Below are 22,613 nucleotides of genomic sequence, written 5' to 3'. Positions count from 1 at the left end.
TTACTCATCAACGGGTCTAATCCCTAGCGTGTCACGCCATTATCGATAAGTTTCTCATGTCGTCCATGCAGTCCTTAGACAGCCTATCACCAGCTTGGCGCTGCTACCCTGTGCCAAGACCCCCGGGGGCGGTAAGGCCAGCTATCACCCCACATCCCTGCGAACACCGACTAGCTGCAGTGGACAGCGATGGATGCTAAGACGAGGTGGCCCGCCCCACCAGAGTCACATTAAGGACGACACATGCCTCCCTACTCCTCAAAACAGGCTGACCAGAGCCCAAGCCCCTTTCCCCACACCCTACCCTCAGCCGAACCACCCCATACACTTATCTGAGGCAGGAGCAGTGCCGAACGAGCGGGCGGGCAGAACCAGCAGGGCAGCCTGCTTCACATCACGTGAGTTGTAGGTGGGAAGAAAGACGAGAATACACCTGCTCTCTGTACACAACCCCCAAAAATACCGCGCAACTCAACAGCCAATAGGAGGCGTGGCGCCACGCGCGGCTTTAAGCATCGCAAGAACACTGCCCCGCCTCCTCCAGTGCTAAGGAACAAGCACAAGACGGAGTTTTCGCAGACGCCATTTTTTTGGAAAAAAAACTCTGAGGTCGCTCTCCTTTGCTGCCTTCTATTGTCTTCACTGTTCTTGCCGCACTTCTCGTGCCCCCCGTCAAACAGGTAAAGCAAACAAACAACCTAGGCACACTGCAGCGGTGCAGGGTGGATAGTGCTCTTCTTCTCGTGATTACTTAGGCCTGTCTCGCCGTGGTCTACACGGAGGGCGGGGCGAACTAGAGGCCATCCCTGCCCTGATGGGCAGCTACCTTACCCAACGGGGCCGCAGTGGGTCCCCCACGGGGGGAGGAGAGGAGGTGGTTGGGCTAGTCATCTGGCGGTGCTGGTGGATGTGTGTTGGTAGTAGGAGTTGCTCGCCTTTCTCTCCCGTACGTCGTGGGTGCAGGTAAGCGCAGTTTGGAGGGGGTGTTGCTTGCACTGGGGGTGGGGTAGGGGGGATGGGTTAAGCCGGGTTGAAGGAAACTAAGCTGTTGATCGCACCCCTCCCGACCCCGTTGTGTGACACAAAATCGTGGGAGGCCTGTCGCCGCCGGGCCCCAGGATTTTCTTGGACTGTCGCAGGGACTGCGCGGGGCGGCGGAATTGAGTAGGTCTGGGGACTGCTGCGTGGAGAAGGAGGGGGCCGGGAGTGATGACTCCTTAGCTAATGTGGAGTGGTTTTGCGCTACCTGCGGACCCAAGGGGCTCCATCTGCCCTAAGGGAAGGGCGAAAAGGATGATTTGTGTCTCAGCCATCGCGCTTCGGTGGCCTTAGTGCGAGCACAGCGGCCCAAGTAGTGCCGTTCCCGGAGCGGCGATGTGGTGGAAGCTGGTCGCACTAGCCGGGTGTGTGCTAAGGCCGGGGGGGGCGGGGGGGGGACGGTCGCCGCCCCTTTCTGGCGCTTACCTAGGGTAGCTGTGGATGGGGTAAGTTTTTGGTAATTATGGTGGGCAGAGATGAAGACGAGGGCACTCTGTTGCGGCCTGTGCGGAAGCAGCCTTGTCAAAATGATTGGGGAACGTTCTGCAGCAGAGCCTGCTTTTAGGGACTATGCCAGAGTTCTCGTGTCAGGGCTGTTGCGCTCTGTTGGTCCTGCTTGAGGTGGGGTGAGGGCCTCTGAGTGCCTCCTTTGTGTCTCTGGTCGGAGTGGGGGAAATCTTGTGACCGCGTGGTGGTGGTTTTTCGGCTCACGGCTCCGCCTAGCAGTGGGTAGGCGCTATCACAGCGGCCGCCATTTCTGCTAGTCCCCGCCACCGCGGAGGTGGGTCTCGGACTGTGGGGGTTATGTAACGGCGCCTTTCCCCCCTCCCACCCAGGGCGTGAGCTGGGATTTCGAGCGCTCGGCGGCTGGCTGGTTTTAGAAGCTGTGCGAGGGGTAAAGGTGAACGTCAGCCCGAGCAGATTGGCGCGTGGGCTGTGGAAGGGGAGGGGTCCGGGCGGGAAGGGCCCTTAGTCCCGGAGGGAGCGGGGTAGAGACACGCCGGCATCTCCCAGCCCTCTATTCATGTCTGTGACTGCTTTATTCTTTAGATGTTTTTAAAAAATGTTGTGTTAGCCAATTTAATCCTGCAAGCTCGATTTGCACAAAAGAGCACAGCAACTAGTCAAGAGCATCTTGTCCTGAACAGTATATTACACTTCTTCCCCTGGCAGCTCTAGAATTTTTGGGAGGGTCGTAAATAGAATAGGGTCTGGAAGGGTTAGCCATTTGAACCTGGTGAAATTTCTCTTCCTGCCCCCCATCCCTGGCGTTCTAGCAGCGTCTGTTTTGACACTTGGCTATTCTTTAGGCGGTGCTTTTTCTATTAGCTCAAATTATGGGCCTGGAAATACTTGCATGTGCTGGGGAGGTGGTCTCAGCAGCGACTGTAAAAGATTGCATACCTACCGGCAGTGCTTGCTGTTAGCTTGCAAAAACAGGGTGACTTAGAAATTAACGGATGATAAAAAGGATGCTTTAAAAAATTAAACATACCTCACTTTTTCTTTGTAGATGTGTGTATCAACCGTTTGTTCAGGCTGTGAAAGTTGAACAGTAAAATCCAAAAGAAGGAAAATAACGTTCTTTGTTTGGCTGTTATCTGTACAAATTAATTTTTAATAAGGTGCAAAATTATTCTGCCTGGACTTCTAATTTATTTTACAAGTATCCTTACACTGTGGATTTAGCAAAAAACAGATCTTGTAAGAGGTACCTGTTTCACAAGGTCAGAAAAGTTTGTCTGCTTTTGAGGTTCTTCATACATGTATGAAGAGGTTATACATTATGGTGTGCTATTTTTAACAGAATTTTTCAAGTGTGGCTTGTGTGTAAGGTTTTGTTCATCTGTTACATTGAATGGAAGGCATGCTAGTAAGTTGATAAAAAACTTCTAATCACCAACATTAATTTTATAACTTTTGGTCTAAATTGTTTAGTCTAAATTTAGAACTAAACAATTAGCATATTGAAACATAGCAACTCCAAAAAGGAAATTCAAGATATGGTATATAACATCCTAAAAGTAGGAACCAGATAATTATTCACTTTAAATATGTGATTGCTTAAAACTAGCAAATGCTTGAAAATGAGCAAGGTTGGAATAATTCCGTGTGTAATTGTGTATCTGTAAGCCTTTGTACTTGATTATTATTTCTCCTCTTAGTGATGTGTTTGGTCTTGTTGTTTTTTCATTTATAAAGAAAAGCTTTGCAGCAAAATCTCAGGTCAAAGCCCCATTTTCAGTTGTAGCAAGACCTGTAAGTGAACAGAGCCTGATCTATGCTGTTTTCATAGGCTTCTGAAGCAGTAGGGTTTTGATCCTGCCCAGAACACTTGAGTTTTGCTCTGCAAGTATATATAAACCTGGTAAGCTCTAAAAGCAGGCATTTCTTGCTTTTTCCCATTAGTATGATGTACAATTAACATTTTCCCCCATAAAATAATGTACTAGCTCTTTTTTATTCTGCAACAGGTTTTACCTTCAGTCCTAAGATTAAAAGGTAATGGAGACTGAACAACAGGAGGAAACCTTTACCAACACAGAGACAAATGGTAAATTTTTTAAAGGGCTATTTTATTTTGGGGGAAAGGAAACTTCTTGAGTCGTGGTGTTTCGAACTATTTTGGCATGCTTTAACTGTATCAAATGCTTCATTTGATATTTTTATTTTTAAATGTCCCATGTGTTTTTATTTGATTTTTGTATTGTGAATATGAATTTTTCTTTGGGAGTATTTTAGTCATGATATAAGTAACTAAAAGTTATAAGGAAAGATTTGAAAATATTTGATAGATAAATGCTCAGTATTTGTATAGACAATGTGATCATGTAAAGATACTGTTAGGCATGTCTATTACTGTATTTAATTTATAGCAGTTGTTAGTTTGAAGGAATGTATATATATACATGAAATATCTCCAAATATTAATTAAATGAAAAACCTTTTGGACATAATTAGTGAAGAAGAGTTAGAGCATTAGTATTGATTCAGGCCAGTTTTTTAAAGTGATTTTAAATACTGCTTTCCTACTGTTTCACCAGTATTTTGGTATTGGACAAGCTACTTTTAATCTTTTGTGCTTTAAGGTTTTCCCAGTTGTAAAAGAAATACTAAGTAGATGATGCAGCACTGTTGTAAAGTGTTATTTTTTCACAAAGTTTGAAAAAAATCTCATTTCAGCTGTAGTTTATAGATGTGAATGAGTCTTCACTTATTAATTGATATGTAGACTGGTGAAGTAAAAACCTGTTTCTGTGCTATAGATGCTCAGAGTAGATGTCAGAAGTTAGCATTGGGCTAATGGGAGGGAATGCTTCACTAGGAATATAGTGCATAACTTGATATACAGTTTTATCATGACTTAGAAAGTTAAATATATATTTGTGTTTTCCCCCCTATGGACCTGTCTACAGGCAAACGCCCTGCAGAAGATATGGAAGAAGAACAGGCCTTCAAAAGGTCTCGGAATACAGATGAAATGGTTGAATTGCGCATTTTGCTTCAAAGCAAAGTATGCTCTTAGTATTGCTATGTTCCTGCTTATACCATTGCTTAAGACAGTGGTGACAGTGTATGTTGTGTATGTTTAGAAAGAACTTGTGCTTTATTTAAAATTTATTTAGGAATACTTGTGTGCATGAATGATAGTAGAAGTGTATTGCAATCTTCAATAATTTTTTCAAGGATGAGTCTAACAATCTATGGGACTTCTTTGATTTAAAAAAAATGTACTCATTGAAAAAAATAAAGACATAGAAATTATAAGCCACTTCTCATGTTTGAGTAGAGCATAATTGTTTCCAGGGGAATGACTATGTATTAGTCTTTAGAAAGCAAGCAGTTTAGAGAATGATTAGCTTATAATTTTATAATTGTAAATTAAATATGATGCAAGATGAGGACTTCCTCAAGATTTTAGTAATTTCTCCAGATTTAATAAATCTATAAGTATCAAGAGTAGGAAATAAGAGAGTACTGTTTCATGGATTGCAATTGCTTCATTGACTAGTATAAATTGTCACAGTAAAACTGCTATTTATGAATCTCCTTTAGTGTTTGCAGATGTTTGTGCTGTCTGAAGTAACCCAGTCTTTTGCCTTAGGGTAGGGGACTGTTACCTTAACTCTACATGGCATTTCTAATGAATAGTCAAGTTATGTGGAGTGCTGCAAAATATTTTTGGTGCTGTTAGCATCATGTATGAACTGCATAGTAAAAGCAATAATTTTGCATCTAATTCTTGAAATAACCTGGTAAAAAAGTTTTACAATTTCCCCTCTTGAATATCTTGAGTTTATTCCTGTTGATTTTAGCAACTGAAGGTTAGCAATTGTTTATATTGGTTTTACATTCTTCAGACTGTACCTACCTGAGTGATCAGTTGACTTACATAGGCTTCAATCAAAAGTAGCATTTGCTCAAATGTTTGGAGTGGGAAAGTGAACTTTGAAAACATTTAAAAAGTGATCAAATAAACTAGCAAAGTTGTTGACCTATATAACATGCATGGAAACCCGTAAGTTATTTTTTCAGTCATATTCTAACTATGAGATGGTTGGGGCCCTGAGCAACCTGATCTAGCGAGTGGCATCCCTGTCCATGGGGGGGAGGGGGTTTGAACTAGATAATCTTTAAGGTCCCTTCCAACCCAAATCATTCTGTGTTAAACATGACAGATCCTAGGATAGACCTCTGTGGTACCCCACTTCTTACCAGCCTCTAGGTGCAATAAGATCCATTAACTATTACCAATCATCCAACCAATTTTTTATTCATCTGCTTGTCCACCTATGATTATGAGAATACAGGCAGAATTGCCTAGAAACTTAAATTTGAAATTGAAAAAATATTACTGAGTATTTTTATCTCTACATTGATCTTTTTTGACCTTTTTTTTTCTCCATGGTAAAACCACATCAGTTTGTTTTGATTTAATTTGAACCTTTCAAAAGGAAACAAGCCTCACCCTACCCTTAAATGCATCCCACAAGGTAATGCAGAAATAGATACATTGTTCTTAGTCTTCGATTCAAAAAAATAGTCTGTGCTGTTTTAGCCTAATGTAAATTCTGAAAACTATTTTCCAGAATGCTGGAGCAGTGATTGGAAAAGGTGGCAAAAATATTAAGGCACTTCGTACAGATGTGAGTATACATGAGTTTGAATTAATTTAATACCAATTCTTCCAAGGCACTGCGTTGAAAACTTGATTGCATACATTTCTAGAAATAGAGACATTCAAACCTAGACAACAATAATCTAATAAGCCACTTATAATGATTGTTGGAGAAGATAACTTTAGTTTTTCAATTTGTTTTTTAATTGAAGCCCAGCTCAAGTTATGTGGGAGCAGAGGTTTATATTAAACCTCTTTTCTTTCAAACAGGGTTCTTCTAAATTTCACAATTACATGAGTTAACATCTCTTATTAGAAATATTGGTAAAACTTTAAACCTGTAACTATACCATTTCCCATATATGTGAATCCATTATAGTGCTATTGAAAACTATCTCTGGTGGCTGGCTTAACCCAGCAATAAAAGAATTCTTGAACTTCCTTTAAAAAAATCCCCAAACATAATGGTCCATCTGTTTTTGCTTTAACAGTGTGGACATAAAGCAGAAAAACATTGATGTTAAGGTTGTGTGATGTAGATACAGGTATAGAACAGTAAAGAAACATTTTATTTTACTTGGAAGCATTTTTAAATGGTCCTAACTTATTTACCTATTGATATTTTATGTGGGTTGACTCTTGTGATTAGACACACATTCAGTGTAAATGTTATGTATTTATAAAACTTAGCAATGCTTCTTAAATTCCATTTGTTTACACTCCTGTACTTAGGATCAGCTACATTTTTTTCAAGCAAGACTGTGTTCAACACAATATTTGCTAATATATCATCACAGAATCAGTTTCATCTAAGTTCACAAACTATTGCAACTAGAATTGAGGATTACGCTGAAATGGTCAGGAATCGTGCAAACAAACTTTGGCAGCTAGTGTTTTTGTTTGTTTGTTTGAAGTAAATAAACATATCACCTTACTCCAGCTAATTTAACTGGTCTGGAATACTAACTTTCCCAACTTGCCCAAGGTTTCATTAATATGAATCTCAACAGTTTTTGTGTCTACCTTCATGAGCCAGCCTGCTACTGAAACATCATTGTTAAGAGTAACATGTAGTTTAGTCAGATAACGTAACTTGTGAAGATCCATACTGTTATGCCACATTTGATGTAGCAATCCATTATTGTGTTAGTCTTCAAAGCAACTTACACTTGCTTCATTAACTGAAAGTAATAAGTATATTTTTTATTAAATTAAAATTTATTGCTTTTCCCCCTTTTCCCTCTCCTTGTTTTTTTGGCCATATATCTCCGTTACCCATGTACTGGATCGACTTGCCCCTGCGTTGCCCACCATGACGTTGGCCTATCCGCCCCTGAACGCCCATGTGAAAACCCTGGTTGGCTATGCCCAAAAATGTGCTCGTTGCCAAACGGGTACCATACTTGACAACTACTGATTGAATGCCCATGCCCAATGCCAACATCCACGAACGCCAATGACCAATGCAGTACAATGCAAGTGTTTCAGTCCCAGACAGCAGTGGCCCTGAGCGGTATGTCCCAACAGTTTATGCCTCACTGCCTGATTAGAAAGAGAGAAATGTATTTTATTACCTGCCTTTGATATAAATAGTATCCCCTTATAGACCGTGTATTGTTTTTTTTAAAGTTTGCTGTCTTATTTTCCCCATTAAGTCTTTTTGTCACTGAACTTTTACGTGAGTTGGCCACCCAAACAATCCACTAATTTTATTTCAATGGAAAGAGCACAGCTTCAAGTGTTGTATATTTACTGTATTATAAATCAAATTGTTTCAGGAGTCTCTTGCTCTGGTCTTTGTGGCCCACCTTTCTCCCCCCAGCATTGTCCATTCATAATTATTTCTGCTGAAATACTAGCTCTAGTTCACTTTTCTTCATTTCTCATTTGTGTTACATTTTTGTTTGTGGGGTTGTTTCTTTGTTTTGTTTTGGGGTTTTCCCCCTTGTATTTATGTTCCATTTTTTGCAGAGCCCATTAGTAATCTAATTTCTAACTGGTGTCTCAACCTTACTCCAGATATAATGTTGACTACTTACATATCCCCACCTTTTCTACAAAAAGGTGTGCTAGTTTTACCGATGTCATGGTAAGGGTATACTAAATTAGTCGTGGCGGGGAAAATGAATATTCACTCATACTTTAAGTTTTGCGTCGATTTCTTGCCTGGTTAGTCTGTCTGAGACCTTCCAAAAGCTCTCATGAGTTCTCTTGCTCTCTCTGCAAGACCTACCTAGCCTTAAATTCGTATATTCATCATGCATATGTATTGGACATAAACAAAAATGCATGTGTTGCAAATCCAGTGAACAGGTTTACTTTAAATGGAGAATATTAATTGTAAGGTCTTCTGTGTAGTCAGTCTTGTTAGAATTTTGTGTATGATTATGAATAATAAACTTATTTCTGATACTTTCCACCTTCTCCATGTTTTCTGACACTATGGCCTCTTAACAGTATCTTGAGTATAAGTGCAGATACAGAGACAATTGGAGAAATCTTGAAGAAGATTATCCCTACTTTGGAAGAGGTATGTCTCTTATGTTTGTTTCTTTTTCAGAGGTATAAATTTAGATTTTAAAATAAGATAATTCTAGATGATTGTGTCCTATTTTTAATATATTAAAATAGAAAGTAAAACCCAGCCTTTTTTTGAAAGAAGACCCATAGCTCTCAATGTACGTGTTGACTTTTTTTTTATAGGGGACAGAGAAAATTTCTTAGAAGAATAATATTTGGAACAGCCTCCTTCCCTTCAAACCACCTGTTTCCTGACTAGGTCCCAATTTAAAGTAGCTCTACTGTAATTTCCATTCTGCCTTTGCTTTGTAATCAAGTGTGTTGTGCTGTTGGATATATTAAAATTCTATACAACAGCAGTAATAATGAAATGAAGAAAGCTAATTTGGCATCACCTTGTGTTGAGGCAAATTACTTAAAATGTGATTTTCTTTTTTAATAGTAAATACAGTATTACAGTTCAGCAGTAAATTAAGTCATACCATGCTGTTTGGAGAAAAATCTTAACAAATAAAATAAAAATTAGTATTTGGATTTTTCAATTATTTTTTCCCCTGACTAATATTTTATTTTTGTATGCATCTTACAGTACCAGCACTACAAAGGTAGTGACTTTGACTGTGAATTAAGACTTCTAATTCACCAAAGTCTAGCAGGAGGAATTATTGGTGTCAAGGGTGCTAAAATCAAAGAACTCAGAGAGGTACTGTTTCCTGTTCTTTTCAGATTCTGCTTTTATTCTATAAACAAATTAATTTTTTGTGTTCATATGCTGTGAGTGTAAGCTTCATCTGTGATCTATGATCCTTAAGAACATATTTCATACATGAAGTAGCTGTTGGTGATAGAGCTCAGAACTACTTATAAAACTTTTAAGTGTATTAGCAGTAGAGTAATCTTTATAAATAAAGGATACTTTTTAAAATTAAAATGCTATTCATCACGCCTTCAGGAAGGAACTGCTAAATAGGCTATATCGATGGTGTTAGACATGGAAAACTATTTAGCGTGAATAGATCTCCATAAACTATTTAATGATAATTTAATAGATGTTTGAACATTGTTATAAAAAACTATGGTGGAGTTTTCTTAGGGTTTTGTTTGTTTCTTTTTTGGGTATTTTAACTTTCACTATCTTAAAGGCCACTTTTTCCTTTGTGACGGAATGAGGTTTTGTCTTAAAAAGCTAGTCGTCTCTATCAATCTAGAGTGTTCTTTTCTGTCCTTTCCTCACATTGCATCAAAGGCAATTCCAGGTCCGTTTAGGCATAAGTTACTATTTGTGTGGAATGAGGGGAAGGCAAGATGAATAGACATAATCCTAGCAACATTGCTGTCTTGCATCCAAACCATGTTTTTATGACATATGAAGGCCTATATAACCTGTAAGCTTATAATGAATATGTGGTCCTTTTGCTTGTATTTGATTAAATAACCGTGTAGATGAGCCATAATTGAAAGACTTCAAAAATCTAAATTTTTCACTAGCATTTCATACCAACTGATGTCATTGCAGGTATTAAAAAATATAATATTTTAAGATTAAATTTGTTGTAAGAACTTGGAAGCCAAGCATAGAAGTTCAATTATTTGTTTGACTGTTTCTTTTAAAATGTTTTAGTGTGTGTCTTACCCATTTTGTTTTCAGTAAGTTTATAAAATTGTTAAAAATACTTCTATTTGAAAATTTTGGGAGTTGCTTTTCTTCTATTCAACAGAACACTCAAACCACCATTAAGCTCTTTCAAGAATGTTGTCCTCATTCTACTGATAGAGTGGTGCTTATTGGTGGAAAACCTGATAGAGTTGTGGAATGTATCAAGATTATCTTGGATCTTATCTCTGAGGTAATGTGTCTTAAACTTATTCTTTCATTGGTATTCATGAAAGTCAGGATGATTTGGCTGGAAAATGATATCTTTCCATTTCTATTTTTAATTCAGTGCCTATTCTCCAGTAACAAAATAAGCATTGGACTGTTAGCACTCTTTGAAATTATTCCTGCTTGCTGGAATTGGAGTGTACCTTATTGGAGAGAGAAGACATTTTTGGTACCAAGGGACTTAGTCGTGCTTTACATATCCATAAAATAAGAAAATTTAAATTAGGGAGGAAGTGAGACAAATGTATGTGCCACCCATCGATAACAGCAATTTCTCTATCATAGTTAAGCTCTCAGGAAGCATATCACTACCCCTGCCTTGCTTATGAGTATTGTGAAACAAAGAACATATTCAGCATGTATAAATTCATATTTATATATTTAATATATTACTTTAATGAAATATAGTTGTATCAGTGCTAACTGGTGGGAGGGGTGTTATTTTTGTTTTTGTATGTCTTAGTCTCCAATTAAAGGACGGGCCCAGCCTTATGATCCAAATTTCTATGATGAAACATATGACTATGGTGGCTTCACAATGATGTTTGATGATAGAAGGGGACGTCCAGTAGGCTTTCCCATGCGTGGAAGAGGAGGCTTTGATCGAATGCCTCCTGGTCGTGGTGGACGACCTATGCCTCCATCAAGAAGAGATTATGATGATATGAGCCCTCGCAGAGGACCTCCACCACCTCCGCCAGGCCGTGGTGGCAGAGGTGGCAGCAGAGCTCGTAATCTTCCTCTTCCTCCTCCACCACCTCCTCGTGGCGGGTAAGCTGTTGCATAAATGCATTGTACAAGTTGAGTAACATTTACTGAATTGTGCTCATGTTTCCAGGACTTGTTTCACACTCCATGTTGGTAGTAATTATGCAGGATTGAGTGTGTATTGCACCAGAAAATTTTGAAAAGCATTTGAATTTAATTATTTCTGCAGTATTATCAGGACTAGTAGTTCTGTAACTTTATGTCATTCAGAACTAGGCTAAAGCATTTAGAAATTCATAATTGTGTGCAAATTGTTAAAACTTGAATTAGAATATATAAACTAGTTCATAACATGAGTCATGTGCTGATGCTTTTTCTCATTTTAGAGATCTTATGTCTTATGACCGAAGAGGTAGACCTGGAGATCGTTACGATGGAATGGTAGGAGGTTAAAATTTGTTTTGCTTAGTAAATACAGTTAGCACTTTGAGGAAACTTCTTGAATACATACATTTCAGTGTGGAACATGTGTGCCTCTGATAAACTTTCATATCTCCAAAATGTTTTGGCCGTACAAATGGTCTCCCCAAGAATACAACTGTTTGAGGTGTAAAGAGTATTTGGGATGTGATCTACTGTGTGGTTTTGGTTTGTGGGATTTTTTTTGTTGGTTGGTTGTTTTTCCCTGCCTACCATCAATAATGCAATAGAAAGTTGTTAGAGCACAGTCCCTGCAGGTTTTATTACACAGACCTTGTAGACTGTTTCTTGTAAATCAGGATGCCAGAAATAGAAATTGGGAGGTTGTTCATATTAAAAAAGCATGTCAGAACAATGTTTTCCACCAAATGTTAGCAAAATTTAAGAGAACATGAATAATATCTTTAAAGGGCTCTAGTTGGTCTGGCAGATAATTGCTTTTTCAATTCAGTTCTTTATGCCGATTCATGTCTGAAAAAAATCTACTATGATTTCAAATGTTTTGGAGCCAAGACCACTGATAAGATGAATTTTAAATGAAATTAGGTACATTTCAACCATGTTGGGCGGTGGGGAGAATTAAAAAACCGCATAAAGATATTCTTCCATGTTGGACTCTGAAATATGACTTCCTGGTAGTAATTTATTGTATCCTCTTTCCTGGGAAGAGAAATTCTAGGTATCTGGGAGGTAAACCACTGGTTAACAATCTCTTTTTTTTTTTTTTTTTTTTCCCTCTTCTGACTCTGTTCTGCACATTCTTTAAGATGACAGGTTAAATGAGATTATTTTATTTTAAATAAATGGAAGATAAAGTAGAGGAACTATGAAATGGGCTACCTAAATGAGATTTACACATTGGTGCCTCCTGGGAGGAAGAGGCAATTACTTCCAGTAATACATACTGGAAGAACATATTGAAACAATGTCACAATTGAGGCACCAGAAGCCTAGCAGAAATATTAAAATGAAAGACTTGCATTTAAAATTACTAAAACCAAACAGACCACCCCCACCCTCCCAAAAAAGAAGTAAACAAGCCCACAATAAAACAAACAAACCCACAACATTAAAACCAGCAAGTTGTCTATGCTACTCAGAATCTTAAGAAACTAGGAGTCATGAATTAGACCTCTAAGACCACTTATTTGTATTTTCATGTTTTCAAAGCTCAGGTTTTGTGTTTTCTTATTTGCATCTGGTAAAACCAATGTCAGGGCATATAAACAGAGCAATCTGCCCTTCCTTGGTTATGTGGTTGAGAACAGTCTTCAGCTTGGGGCAATAGTGTGTTCTAGTTCTGTTCCATTCCATTTAGAATAGAGAAATCTATTTGAACTCTAGTCTGACTTTGATCAGGTTGACCTTGGCTTTCTTGACATGAGTTTCTACAAATAAATAGGAGTAATCTCTGCTCGCTCATTTTCCATGTTCTGAAAAGCAATTCTATTTCTTCCTCTTCGCATTGGAGCTGCTCATGGCTTTGGCTGCTTTATGCATAAGTTTCATAGACAGCCTACAATGAGGACTGCTTTCTGACACAGATCTTATTTAATTTCTAGTTTTGGCTAGCCATAATCCCAGTATCCTTAATTGTATAAGCACATGAAAAGTCTTTCCATGGATTGTGAGGCTAAAGCTGAAAGTGTCATACCAGAAATATAAGGTCTTGAACTACTATACATTTCACGTAGAAACCATTCTGTAGTGAAACATTTAGAGTAAACCAACATCATTATGATTTGTGAAGTAATGCATGGGAAAGGCTAATTTCAGAGAGCAGGACTGCCATTTTACATAAATACATTTAAAGGCAAGAATAGTCTTTCAGACCAACATCTTGGAGATGTTGAATCTACAGAAATCCTCATTTTCTGCCAGATCTCTTCTCTAAAAGTGAGAAAGTTCAGACTTGTAAGATGGTGTACCAAGCCTGGATGGTGAAACTTGACTTTTTTGAGATGTAACAAGACTGACAGTCTTGTAAATTTGAAGATGGGAGGAAAAAATAATTGTGTGTGTATATATATATATATAATTAATTCTGAAGCATTTTACTGAAAAACATACATGCATTGTTTCTCTTATTTACAGTGGTATATATTTTAGGTTGTAAGTACTCCAAATCAAATGCCTATGGACCATGACAGTTATTTTGATAGCTGAGAAAACACAAATGCATTTCCGCTATTTCTTTTTTAACACCCCCATCCCCATAGGTGCTTTAGATATACAAATGCACAAAAACATACCAGGGAAAAAATAAGGTGGAAAAGTATATATAAAGCTGTTTAATCCTCCTCTTCCCCCTTTTTTTTGTTATAATGGCCGATGCCTAATGCTTTCAAAGTATTTTTAAATTGGAGTTAAACAAGAGCTAAATCGGTGTCTGTTGTAGTATATGTTCAGACATCTAATCTGGTTTTCCTCATTCAAATGATTCCTACTGCTAAATCATTATATATATATATGTGTGTGTGTGTGTATATATACATGTGTCTGTATTAGGACTTCAATAAAGGTACATACCCTAAAAAAATATTAAACATACTTCATGTTTTAAGAGACTTGATGTTAAGGAGCATGTCAAAAAAGAGAGAGTGAAGAAAAGATGTTTGACACATCTACATAAATACTAAAATTAACAAAATTTCAATTTTCGCTCTTCTGGGCCAAGGAATTTCCCATCAGTTAGTATTGCATTTGTATTTTTCAATTGCATGCAAAAGGCAATAAATTCTTATTCATACTAATCATTTTTTCTTATCCAGTCAGTGTTGTATTTGCTTTTAATTTCATTTGCATTGGTTACCAGTAGTAACTAGCACAAATGAGTCTGTAGAGAAGAAAATTATATGCACCTAATATTTTAGGAACCATTTTTAAAGGAGCACTTATATTTTCATAGAATCACAGAATATCCTGAGTTAGAAGGGACCCACAACGATCGTTGAGTCCAACTCCTGGCTCTGTACAGGAGAGCCCAACAATCCCACTCTGTGCCTGAGAGCATTGTCCAAATGCTCCTTGAGCTCTGGCAGCTTTGGGGCTGTGACCAGTGCCCTGGCTTCTAGTGCCTGACCACCCTCTGGGTGAAGAACTTTTCCTGGTATCCTCCCATGACACAGCTTTGTGTTGTCTTCTCGAGTCCTGTCACTGGTCACCAGAGAAGAGCTCAGTGCTGCCCCTCCACTTCCCCTTTTGAGGAAGATGTAGACTGCAATGAGGTATCACCTCAGTCTTCCCTTCTCCTGTGACCTCAGCTGCTCCTCATATGGCTTCCCCTCAAGACCCTTCACCATCTTCATAGTCTGCCTTTGGATGCTCTCTAATAGTTTAATATCTTTCTTCTAGTCTGGCACCCAAAACTGCACACAGGACTCAAGGTGAAGCCACCCCAGTGCAGAGCAGAGCAAGAGAATCACCTCCCTTGACCGGCTGGTCATGCTGGGCCTGATGCATCCCAGGACACAATTGACCCTCCTGGCTGCTAGGGCACTGCTGCCTCATATTAAACTTGCCATTGAGCAGGACCCCCAGGTCCCTTTATGTGGCGCTGCTTTCCAACATCTTTTTCCCCAGTCTGTACATCCAGGGTTGTCCCATCCCAGGTGCAGAATCCAGCACTTTCCCTTGTTGTACTTGATATGGTTGGTGATGGCCTCTCATTTGTCAAGGTCCCTCTGCAGGGCCTCCCCGCTTTTAAAGGAATTAATAGCTCCTCCCACTTTAGTGTTGTTGGCAAAGTTACTTAGTATACCTTCAAATCTTGTGTCCAAGTCATTTGTGAAGATGTTAAAGAGAGATGGTCCTAAAATGGAGCCCTGCAGAACCCCACTAGTGACAGGTCACCAGTCTGATGTCACCCCATTCACTATAATAACCCTTTGTGCATGACCCATGAGCCAGTTGTTCACCCATTGCATGACATGGTTATCCAGCTGCATGCTAGACATTTTGTCCAGAAGGATCATGAGAGACACAGTATTGAAAGCTTTACTGAAATCTAAAATGATCACATCAACTGGCTTCCCTTGATCAAGTGAGTGGGTTACCTTGTCAAAAAAGAAATCAAGTTTGTCAAGCAGGACCTTCACCTCATGAAGCTGTGCTGGCTGTGACCAATGACTGCAACATAGTCATTATCTATCATGTGTTTTTCAGTAACTCCCAGAATAATCCTCTCCATAACTTTACCAGGTACTGAAGTGAGACTGACAGGCCTATTGTTACCATAGTGATTCTTCTTGCCCTTGAAAATTTGGACAACCTTTGCCAGCTTCCAGTCAGCTGGAACCTCTCCCGATTCCCAAGATCATTCAAAAATCATTGAGGGAGGTCTCACAATGACATCAGCCAGCTATTTGGGTACTCTTGGATGAATCCCATCAGGCACCATAGATTTATAGGGATGCACCTGGAGCAGCAGATCCTGCTGAACTTCAGGGTTAACTGGGAGTCGATCATTCTTGCAGTCATGGTCCTCCAGCTCAGGGCGCTGGGACCTCCTTGGTTTGTCATCTGAGTTGAAGACAGAGGCAAAGAATGCATTAAAGACATTTGCCTTGTCTCTGTGAGGTGGCCATCTTCATCCTGTAACAGGCCAATGTTATTTATGGTCTCCTTTTTGCTACTGATATATTTTTAAAAACTTTATTGTCCCCCACAGTTCCGGCAGCTTCAATTCCAGTTGAGCTTTGGCTGCCCAGATTTTCTCCCTACTGGGGCAAGCAGCATCTCTGTATTCTTCCCATATCACCTGACCTTGCTTCCACTGGGCATGCACCTTCCTCTTTTGCCTTGGCTCCAGAAAAAGATCCTTGCTCAGCCAAGTTGGCCTTCTGCCTCGCCTGCTTGACTTCTGACATTTGGGAATTGCCTGTGCCCTTAGGAGGTGGTGCTTAAAAAGTGACCAGCACTAATGGGCCAAAGCATTTTCCCAGGGGACCTTACTTGTTCCCTGAGCAGCTTGAAGTCTTCTCTCCTCATGTCCAGGGTTGAAGTTTCGCTGGCACTTTTTTTCCTCTCACCAGAGATTTTAAACTTGATTGCTTTGTGGTCACCGTGGCCAAGATGGCCACCAATTGCCACTTCACTCTTGGGTTCCTCTCTGTTAATGAGCAACAAATCAAGGAAGGCCCCTTTCCTAGTTGGCTCCCCTAGTACCTGTACCATCATGTCATCTAGGTGTTTTAGGTATCTTCTGGCCCTGGTTGTACCAGCTGTATGGTGTTCCAGTTAACATCCAGCAAGATGAAGTCCCCCAAAATGACGAGGGCCAGTTGATTTGGAGGTGTCCCTTAGTTCCTTAAAGAATAATTAATCAGTGGTGTCATCCTTTTTTTGGTGTGCCATTCATATTATGTTGCATGTTTTAACTCAGCAAAGGCCTTTGCCATAATAGTAATTTGAAGTGGATACTACAAATTGTATTTTTATAATTTTGTTGAATTTTTTTCCCAACATTTGTTAAGGAAGACTAAAGGAAAGATATGCTATATATCACACTTTAAAAAGTATTTGGATTTCCAATATAATTAGACAGTAGTAGATTATTAGTTTAGCTGTTGGCTGTATGAGGTATATGGAAAATAATTAATAAAATATGAGAAGCTATCTCCTTCCTGCTTGACCCATTGGTGACACAGATATATCAATGACAGTTAGTTGTTTTATTAAATGCCTTTCCTGTTTTATTTTTATGCATAAGAGAAGGTTTTGGTATCTGAGAGTAACATCTTTTACTATATAGTGCAGTTCCAGTACTTAGAGGTAAAAAACCAAGTAACCAACTGTTCAAGCTTTGCTCTGCCCTTAACTGTCTGAATCCTTTGTGTAAGAGGAAAATCTGTTTACGCCACACAAACAAGGAAGAAAGGAAGTGTGACCGGTAACAGTTCCCTAGCAGTGAAAGTAAAAGGGAATAAATCTTGTAACTGGTCTGTTATTTACTTTTGAGCCTTTGTAGTAGTTTTAAGTGGTGCAGAAAAATGTTTCTCTATATTGCTCTGTGTGTGTTTGCCAAGTTATCTATAAGCCTCCATAACATGGACTTAATTTGGATTCATTTCCTCTTTTTCTTCTATTACATTGTCCCTGGAAGATGATGCAGTGTCATGTAGATGCCTGTGATGACATGCAGCCACCAGAGTTGGTGAGTGTGCTCATGCTTTTATTTGACTAGTTTAATAGTTTATTTTTGAGGAAAATAATTTGAATTGTTTAAGTGATAACTGGAATTTTTTTGAGATTGAATGTAGTTAGTGGCAGTTTGCACCTTTGAAAAATCCCTAAAACTGTCATTGTAACTCTGGTTATTAGCAGTTTATGTCGTGAACAGTGAATCCTATAAAGGCAGTTAATATTCCACAATGGAAGCATGCAGCAGCACAGCCAAGAGAAGCTTTTCTGTTGTATTGTCTCTTTTGTACCCTATTTTACTGTTTCTGTTGTAACTTTCACTGTAACTCTTGCTTTGTCAGCACCCTGTAGATGCATCTATTTAGGACTATGTTTTATTTTAACTTCATCATGTTGTGCTTTCCCCTGTTTCAAATGAGGAATGCTAAAAGTAATTCTTTACTTATAGTTCTGGATAAACTTATGCATTACCTATCCATATATTTGAAAGTATTCCATTTGATTTGTGTTTATCAAACTTCTTACTCTTAGAGGGTTTAGGGAGGAAAGTTCAAAGGGTATCAGCGTTTATGCTGTGTAGAAAATGGCAAAGTGACACCAAATAGTAAATGTTAGTTCCTAGCTTACATAAACATTGCAGTTAGAATTACTCATCTGCTGTCAAATTAATTTGCTATCTTGTAGTCTGGGGAGGGGAAGCAGCAAAAAGGATAAAGAAAATGATTGTTCATTACAAGTTAGCCCGAAAAAGAGATTCCCTGGGCAAAATATCAGCAGAAATAGGTAGAAGAGTATGTGTGGAATATGCAGCTCTGATCAGTCTCTGAATTAAGTTCTACACAGTGTCCTTCATTATTTTGTATTTTTCACTCCACTACAAGCTCTTTTTATATTGTATTATAGTCAGTATTGTTAAGCAATGTGATTGCACAACACAGGTTGCTTAGAAACAGATGAACAACTTTTTCTGAATAGCTTTCATTCTGATGTGGCTCTAAAAAACTGGCAGGTGTTTGGTTTTTGTTTTGGAAAAAATTATTGCATTACAACTTCTGCAAACAAGTAGTTCACACAGATTCCTGTATTTCAGTGTTATCAGTTGAATTCTAGAGAAGTGTGCACATCTATTTCTGCTTCTACAGGAAGTTTAAAATGAATGTGTGTGCATACAAGAGGCATTAGATCAAATTAAGCACTTGATATCAAGTACCAGTCCTAAAAATAAAAACAGTCAGGAGTGCTGCAGTACAGTGATTTGGGTTTGTTATAGTTTTAGCAGAACAGTAGTAATAACTGTCGTGATTGTCCCTTCTAGGATGCAAAGGATTGTAGCATAGTCTGAATGGAGAGAGACAAGTTATAAAGTTATTAGAGTTTAATTGTTTTTTCCTCAAGATGGAGTAGGAGGGTTGACAGTTACCAGGTAAATGTCTTGTCCCAAACTGAAACTATAATTTCTCCTGAGCTGTATAGGTAGTAGTAATAAGGCTGAACTCTGATCTTTGGATTTGAATACTAGTTTAGTTCAAGGGTCAGGAATAGATCAATATCAAGAGCTGTTTACCAACTGAATTGATAAGGTTGCTTGGTAAATTGGTATGGCTGGATTTTAATGACTTATTCTTAGAGATTTTAACAGAGGTAGCTAAAAGGTTCTTGTGAGATATTCCTCCCTGCACTCTTGTTCCTGGTCTGCCCTCTTCCCCACTTTGTCTTTAATGGCACTTAAATAAAGGTTATGGGTTAGGATTTTTTCATAAAATAGGCTCAAAGTTAACAGTATGATACTTGAGATGAAAACATGTTAATGAAGCATGGCTGGTTTTAGTATTTAAGGTTTTTCTTTCTCTTTTTCTTATAGTTCGAGGGTGGCTCTGGATATGGTAAGTTTTTATAGAGAACTTTGACATGCACTTCATTTAGTCAGTAAGAGGCTTGATGCATATGTTTAAATCAGACTATTCTTACACAGGGGGCCGTGGTTCATATGGAGATCTTGGTGGACCCATCATCACAACACAAGTAACGATTCCCAAAGATGTAAGTGAAGCTGACTTGCTTTACAATTGTGTTTAAATAAATAAATAAAAAAAGTCAGTCTTTTCTTAGGCTATGTAAGTAAATCAGAAGTATTTGGTATGCTTGATAAGTACTTTTAATATAAAGCAAGTGTTTCTAAATAATTGGAAGTTTATTCTTAAGGGTGTTTGTTTTGTCTTGACTTTGGAGATTGCACTGAACTATTTTTAATTGTTAATATTCAATAATAGAGATGGTCTATATAGCTTGTTTTTACAAACACTTGGTTCTTCCAACTTTATCCCACTTTTGAGGCTGTAAAAGAGTAAGCTTCCATTGAAACTCTTAAAACTAAATGGATGGAAGCTACTTGAACAGTACTGTGCAGAGAAAGTTATATCAAGAAATGAATGCTTTATTTTCTCCCCTAGTTGGCAGGTTCTATTATTGGAAAGGGAGGCCAGAGAATCAAACAAATACGTCATGAGTCAGGAGCTTCAATCAAAATCGATGAACCACTAGAAGGCTCAGAAGATCGAATAATAACTATTACAGGAACGCAGGACCAGATACAAAATGCTCAGTATTTACTGCAGAACAGGCAAGTTGAAGCTTAATGCTGTCCTTTTTAAACTGACTTTCCTACTACTACATTCTAAAGCTCTTCTCTGTAATATAGTTTTTAGAAGACAGGATTTAAGTAACTATTGAACCTAACTTCTCTAGTGGTAGGTCTGCCTTGATTCTATTTTCTCTGTTCTAATGAAAATGAAAATTCCCTCAAAAATAATCTTGATGGAAGACACCTTGGCCAAGCAGTCCTTTCATTCCTCTGGTGAAAATTGCTGCAAAAAAATTACTTGTAATTAATTATATAGAACCTGTAGAAAATATAGAAGATTTCAGTGGACGTTGGTCTAGTTCTGTGTGGAAGACTAGTGATTTTGTTGTTTTTAGATAACCGACAACAAATCACAGTCTGCCATATGGCACAGGCCATGCCTCTACAGGACAAGTTGAAATCAATTGGTGCTGTTATGCAGCATTTCACACCTTGCTGGCATTACTTTCTCTTCTTCTGAATATTAATAGTTTTGGACATAGTTTACTTAGTTTTGCTTTAATAATGTGTTGGCTATCATAGCATTATTTAATGTTTACTTGAATGTTTGGCTTTAGATTACTAATATTTAAATGTGCTTTTAAGTAATTATATGCCTATAATTATTAGTCATTAACCTTTTAAAATTATTTACTTTAAATAGTATTGGGAATTTATAGTTTAATCTTTAAGAATGCCATTGTAAATATTGATGCAAGATGTATGGTCAATCATTCTAATACATGCTTTTTTTCTTTTTCTTTTATAGTGTGAAGCAGTATGCAGATGTTGAAGGATTCTAATGCAAGATTATTTTTTCTTTTTTATAGTGTGAAGCAGTATTCTGGAAAGTTTTTCTAAGACTAGTGAAGAACTGAAGGAGTCCTGCACCTTTTTTTTTTTTTTTTTTTTTTACTATCTGCTTCTGTTTAAATAGCCAACATTCCTGTGCTTCATAGGTGTTCTGCATTTGAGGTGTAGTGGAATCTGCTTTTCGTCAGATGTAATGTTTTAGTTCATTACAAATATTTGGGGTAGGAAAAGGTTGCACAAGACTAACACTGAAATTTTGAAACAGCAACAGAGTGGATTTTATTTTTGTTCAGTGATGGTAAATTGTAATGTGTTTTTATTTTTCCTGTAGCTATTGTGAACACCTTGCTTTATGTACACTGTAATTTTTTAAAATTTTTTTTTGAAGGGGGGGAAAGGACTGGTTGTTCACATGTCCCTGGCATCCTTTGAGGGCAGTGTGCAGAATGTAATGTTCTTTTTTAAGATGTATTTTACAATTTTTAAATAAATTTAGTGAACCTATTATTGGTGGACATTTTTTTATATATGTGAGGTAATATCTAAAATGAATACACCCTTCCCCCCCCCTCCCAGAAAATGCATAAATGAAAGTTGCTGTTAAGCTTGCTCTTCTGCTTCTTTGATAATAGATGGAGCTACATGTTTTTGGCAAATTAAAGAAACAGTATGAAAAAAAAAATATATATCTATATATATATATATATAGGTGACAAAAATATTTTAAAACTGTGATGCCACTGAGTTAAGTGGGTTAAATACATCTGGTTCTACACAGATTGCTTAATGCAAATATAGTTAAAAATAGCAGTTGGTGAAATGAATGAATTGGTACTTTTCAGAGCTTGTTTTTTTCAGATAGAAACTGTTATGAATTTACAAATTGGCAGTATCTAACTTGATTTTTATTGTATACAGACTCAATTTCTTTGGTTTCCCTGTTTCTTGAGTTCCACAGGAAATATTTGTGAGAAATTAAAAAATAATAAAGTACTCCTGGATATTTCATTTAATACCTTGGCATTTGTATTTATAGTTTGCAAGTTTTATTTTCGCTTCCTAAATAAAAGCAAAAAAAAATCGATTCAAGAACTTTGTAAATCTCAATGTGATTGATCCAGATTAAGTGGATTATTTCACTTTGGGGGGGTTGTGTCTTGAACATTTTTTTTTTCTCATCTTTTTGAACCATATGGGATAATTCCTGTCATAATAAGGAGCTACACTTACAATGTCATAGGAAAGGGCAAGGAGCTAAGAGATTGCCTACTTAGCAGAGCTATAATCAATCC

At 38.0% G+C, this 22,613-nt stretch overlaps 1 protein-coding gene across 2 annotated transcripts; it reads left to right on the top strand.

The window, feature by feature from the left end:
• Positions 1–810: 810 nt before the first annotated feature.
• LOC128802359 (heterogeneous nuclear ribonucleoprotein K) lies at positions 811–22,334 on the top strand. 2 transcript variants are annotated; one of them, XM_053968684.1, is made up of 16 exons: positions 811–963; positions 3,335–3,406; positions 3,513–3,592; positions 4,455–4,552; positions 6,129–6,185; positions 7,627–7,670; positions 8,615–8,687; positions 9,267–9,380; positions 10,396–10,524; positions 11,023–11,330; positions 11,654–11,708; positions 17,851–17,901; positions 19,750–19,771; positions 19,846–19,928; positions 20,339–20,508; positions 21,339–22,334. In XM_053968684.1, exons 3-16 carry the CDS (start codon positions 3,544–3,546, stop codon positions 21,367–21,369), a joined length of 1,284 nt encoding a protein of 427 aa, XP_053824659.1. In that variant the 5' UTR covers positions 811–963; positions 3,335–3,406; positions 3,513–3,543; the 3' UTR covers positions 21,370–22,334. The 2 variants fall into 2 exon arrangements, with proteins under 2 accessions (XP_053824659.1, XP_053824658.1); XM_053968683.1 differs by having other exon boundaries at positions 812–963; positions 21,278–22,334.
• The last annotated feature ends 279 nt before the right edge of the window (positions 22,335–22,613 follow it).

Source organism: Vidua chalybeata, chromosome W (assembly GCF_026979565.1).
Source record: "Vidua chalybeata isolate OUT-0048 chromosome W, bVidCha1 merged haplotype, whole genome shotgun sequence".
Taxonomy (NCBI): Eukaryota; Metazoa; Chordata; class Aves; order Passeriformes; family Viduidae; genus Vidua; species Vidua chalybeata.
This window is presented reverse-complemented; position numbering and strand designations above follow the sequence as displayed.